We start from the raw sequence: 5,218 nt of genomic DNA on the forward strand, positions 1-5,218 counted from the left end.
TGACGGTCTGCACACTGGGTGTGATTGAGAATATCCATGAGACACAGATTTTTCCTGCTCGTGGTAGCTAATTAGCCCCCTCAATTTATGTATATGGTTTTTTGTCAATGTGTCACTCATTTATCAGATTCATTTATTTGCATTTGTTGCATTCACTTTTTTGTGAGATTCTTTTTTGAGTTTTCCAATGTGGTTAACTTTGAGTGTTTCGTTATCTGCAACTTGCACCTCATGTTACCTTTTTCCAATCAGTTTATGGAATATCGAATGGTTTGGTCTGCGCTGACCTGGGGCAATAGTTACCCTCTCTTTCGGAATTACATTAATTCTCTTGTCCCTTTTTAACGTTCTCGTCCGAAGGACTTCTTCATGAGTTAATTTCTAAAGGTTGTGAGGGTGTCCTGTCAAGGTTTTGAATCTAGTAACTATGCCAGGACCTTGTCCTGTTTGTGACCCTTCAAGACTTAAAGATTAGTAAGACAAAGTATTCTTCAGAAACATGTTGACTATTGTAACCGTTTGTTTCTAGTGTTGACATTATATTTTAACTATTGTTTGAATTTGGGTAGATGTTGATACCGTCTGTATTGTGGGATCCTCTAGAGCCCTTTTATTGGGTACATTGTAATCAGTCTGAGGGTACCGAGGATTTAGGAGGTTACAATTAGTTTAATAGTTCCACTCTTTGTTTTCAGATCTTGGCGTGATGCATTGTCCTGGGTTGACTTGTTAATGTTGAGTTATCATTTAATTCAAAATCCTTGGACACTTCAATCTGTGGATTTCCTCAGATTGTCACTACAAAGCCAGTTCAGTGGGAATCGTCCTCTAAATCCTCGCCGTGAAGCTGAAGCAAGAATCCATTTAGTTTCTTGCAATGACTTTTCATCTTTTAGTGACGCCTTTTTGTATTTTGGATTGTCAGGGGCCCCATCATTGTTTAGCAGGATTCTTGCGTTCTGATTTACTTAAATTTTGTTATTACGTTTGGAGTTGGACGTTTTCAAATTCCTTTTGGTTTTTTCTTATTACATTTGCATTAGTGGCAGTGTTGCTCTTTCTTTTGCCTCATGGATTGGACTTTCATTTTTGAGGAAGTCTTTTTCTCTTATGTTCCATGTAATGGTCTTAGGACCATATGAGAAGGCTAAGTATGTGGTTATACTGGACCAGATTGGCATCCTCAGTTCTGCAAAAAGCAAAGAGTCTTGGAACTTTACTCAATGGCTAAATATAAGTGACAGAGCTGGACGAACTTCAAGGAGTGCATTTTGGCGCTCTACTCCAGTTAACATCTCCCTTGTGCTTGGTTTTTTTTGACCTAAGCAAGAGGAAATTGGAAACAAGAAAAACGGAACAGGAAAGAAGAAAATTTGGATATACGAGTGTAGGGTCGAGACACAGTGAGGTATGTTGCTAACTGCCTGATTACCGAGGCCGATCCCCTACCCCCTATGCTATAAATTTCCAGGTCACAAAATGATGCCGGCTCTTCCTATCTTGACCCCACTAACTTATGACTTTTGCTCTGAGCACAATCCTCAGTCTGCCTCTATATGCCTCCTTAGTGGGGGTGCTTTTCTTTCTCGTCTTTTTGGAAGAAAAAAAAAACAACAAGGGAAAGAAAAAAAAGAAAACAAGACCTACAAGTGATTCAGCTGCATTAGATCCTTGCTTAGGTTGACAGAAAACACCCTTTCCCCAGCTGCAATGTGTGGACATGGATGACAGTTTGCTAAGGCATCCGCCAGACACCAAAATGAATTACTAGAGATATCCTGCTAGATTGTGCTGTGGTCCTGCCCACCACGACCAACTTTTTTCTTTCAGGGGGTGGGGAACAAGATTAATCAATATTTCAGTTCTACATTCTTAGCCTCCTCTCATCTTGTGTTGATTTACTTATAGATGTAGTGGTTATTTTTATATGATTTAATCATCTCAGTACATACTGGATAATTACCATACTCTGGTCAAGGGGTGTGCGGACATTTTGGGAGTGATGGGTGCTCTTTTGGAGTTTTTGGCTAGCCGTTCTTCAAACTCCTCTTTGGCTTTTCTTATTACACTCTTGAACTTAAGCTGGCAGTGTTTGTGCTCCTTTCTATTTGCCTCACTAGGATTTGACTTCCACTTTTTAAAGGAAGTCTTTTTATCTCTTACTGCTTCCATGTAAATGGTCCTTAGGACAAATGAGAACAAGGCCCACTAAGTATGTGGTTATTACCTGGACCAGACTTTGGGCCAGATCCTCAGTTCTGCAAAAGCCAAAGAAGTCTTAGGAACTTACTCAAGGCATAACAAATAAGTGACAGAGCTGGGACTGAAACTCAGGAGTTTTGGCGCTCTATCCTACTCTCAGATCACATTTCCCTATGGTCTTGACTACAGCAGAGGAAATTTGGAGTGCTAACTGCCATTTATGGCCACGACCCCTACTTGCATATAACACATCTCAGGTCCACACACAAAATGATGCACAGGCTCTCACATTACTGCTTGACACTACCACTAGACTTGCTCTGAGCCCACAATCCTCCAGTCTAGCCATCTATACTGCTCCTTAAGTGGGTGCATTTTCTTCTCCGTCTTGAGAAAAAACCAACAAGGAAAAAAGAACCCTACAGTGACTTCAGCAGCACTTAGAATCCTTGGCATTGGTGACAGAACCTTTCCAGCTGCATTTGTGGCACATGATGACAGTCTGCTCAGCATCAGCACCCACACATGAATTACTCACAGATTCCAATCCTGCCTCAGATTGTGTGGTCTCCTGCCCCCACCCCCACGACAAACTTACTTCCTTACTTTACAGGGGTGACACCAAGATTAATCAATATTTCAGTTCTTAGCTCCTCTGCATCTTGTGCTGATTTACTAAGATGTGGTAGAGCTTTATAATTTATCATCAGTAATCACTGATAATATATCCATACCCTATGGCATCAAGGGTGCTGGAACAATTTGTAGAGTGAGGGTGCTGAGAGCCATTGACCCAAACTGTAAACCCTGTATATAAAGGAAACCACTTCAAGCTGGGGAGGGAGGGACTGCAGCACCCCAGCACCCCTAGTTCCAACACCTATGCACGACACAATAATATAAAATCATGGATCTCCAGTGCTGTACCAATACAAAGCTCTGCACCTGCTAAACTTTCTTTTATTAATACCCTTTGCCCGTAGCAGCAATGAGAACCCAGAAAGCAAGGAACTTTTTTCTTTGCTGCCAGACATTGCCCATTAACTCCAAGGTGAAAGAGCAGAGGAGAGTGGAAAGCTTCTTCTGTGCATCCCACTAGTGCTGCGCCTAGAGGGTGCAATGCTGCTGGGGGCAACCCCTCACACGGCACTGTCCCGCCCCCTCCCCTCCGTGCACGCAGGCAGCGCTGGAGCCAGAGCAGGCTGGGAGGGGTTGGGGAGGGGCGGTAAAGCGCGAAGTTGCGCGCGCGGGGGGCGGGGCGCAGAGGCAGGAAAACAAGAGCACGTTTCCCGCAGGAGGCCAGCCCCGCCCCCTTCCCCTGCTCAGCCAATCCGGGGGGAGGGGGCGGGACTAGCTGCCGGTGTGGGGCGGAGGCAGCGAAGCTCGTGCGAGCGCCGCGATTTGCCGCGCGTTGCCTTGTCCAGCTGCGGCTGGAGCCCCGCGCGCCCCCGGCCGTCTCCGGGGCACATGGCCTGGCTGATGGCAGCGCTCTCGGTGGGCACCGCTTTGGTAAGGAGATGCCCCCCTGCTGCGTGGCCCCGGAGCCGGTCCGAGCGGGGCTGCAGCCTGGGGTCCGCGGCTGCGCTGCCTTGGGGCAGCCTCCCCCGGTGCAGGGCGGCTCTGCTGGTGTGCCAGGGGCTGGCACCGCTGGGGGCGGCGGTGGGATGTGGGAGTCAGGCTGAGAGAGCCCGGTGGAGCACAGCTCCCCAGCCGCGCCCTGGCCCTGCAGAGCCTTCCTCCCTCCGGCGGGGTCGGAGCTGCGGGGTGAGCTTCCCCACTAGGGCCCCGCTGCTCGCCCCTCCAGCCGGCCCGTATTTCAGAACAGACATGCTGACAGAGAGGAAACCGCCCCCACTGGCTCACTCCGCCCGGTTACTCCTGGGCAGCCCAAGGGGAGAGGGCAGCGCCCCCCTAAGCGGCGCGGTGAGCCAAGATGGTCCCCAGGCGGTGAGTTCCAGCGGTGCATTCCAGCAGGTGTTCTTAGGGCTGGGGGCAACGTTGCGTGCCTTGGGGGGGGAGTGAGGGTGGCCATCGGACTTCTCCAGAAGTGTCCCAGACCAGCAAAAAAAACCAGGGTTGATGGCTTCCAGTGTATAGTAAGCGTTGCTGTGATGCCTGCCTTGTCTGTGAGCCTGGCTGCGATGGGTCAATAGCTCTATAACTGTTTTGTCTGTATGCCGTGAGAGAGAGGATCTAGAGGAGGACCTCTGACTTTTATACAGACTTAAACGAATGCCATGGCTTGGTCATTTAATTGTCTGTGCTTTCTAAGCAACTGGAGTGGCTGGTTAACCCTGATCTTTGATTGTGTAAATAATTCATGTAAAGAATGTATCTCAAGTTCTGGGGGTTGTTCTTGTGGCATAGTTATTGCCATTTCACAGGGTCCAGACTGGCTAGAAGTGGGCAGGATGCAGTGGTTTTTCATTTATAGCATCACAGATTTGAAGTCAGGGACACACAGCAGGGTTTGACCGAAAGTTACCTCTTGCCTTGAGCTCATAAAGGAGGGAGGGGGGGCTTCGCCAGTCTTCTGAGCATGCTCTGTCCTGCACAACTGCATCCTGTGATTTCAAAACAAATTTACTGAGAAACATACTAGCTCATTATCTAATGGGTTTTGTGTAAGTCCGGTTGAATTTCACAAAAGGGAGATATTTGGAGAGTAGTTGGTTGGTAGAAGATGGAGGCATTTCACAGTGTGAGACATGTAGGTCAATTTTACTGCATTGAATGGAAATATGTTTATTGTTTTGCCTGTTGTGAAACAGAAGCAATTAAAAACCTCAGAGAAACTGGAAAATGAAACCATAGGAAACTGGTTGAAGGTGCAGGCAGAGTCTTTGGGTACGTACACTGCACGATTATTTCGAATTAGCTTAAACCGATATTACAAAACAGATCTAATAAAATCGGTTTAGCGCGTCCACAGTGGGATCCCGAAATCGATTGTTTGCGTCCATGGTCCAAAGCTACCATCGATTTCAGGAGCGGTGCACTGTGGGTAGCTGTTCCT

The 5,218-nt window shown here is 47.3% G+C and overlaps 1 protein-coding gene across 1 annotated transcript in view; it reads left to right on the forward strand.

Moving 5' to 3' along the window:
- Positions 1-3,580: 3,580 nt before the first annotated feature.
- The window catches only part of ABCG1 (ATP binding cassette subfamily G member 1), a 106,472-nt gene continuing 104,834 nt past the window's right edge, over positions 3,581-5,218 (forward strand). The window contains exon 1 of the mRNA XM_032763773.2: positions 3,581-3,711. Within this exon, the coding sequence (XP_032619664.1) occupies positions 3,670-3,711 (42 nt within the window). The 5' untranslated portion in view covers positions 3,581-3,669. The remainder of the gene's footprint in view (positions 3,712-5,218) is intronic.

The sequence above is a fragment of the Chelonoidis abingdonii genome, chromosome 1 (assembly GCF_003597395.2).
Source record: "Chelonoidis abingdonii isolate Lonesome George chromosome 1, CheloAbing_2.0, whole genome shotgun sequence".
NCBI lineage: Eukaryota > Metazoa > Chordata > Testudines > Testudinidae > Chelonoidis > Chelonoidis abingdonii.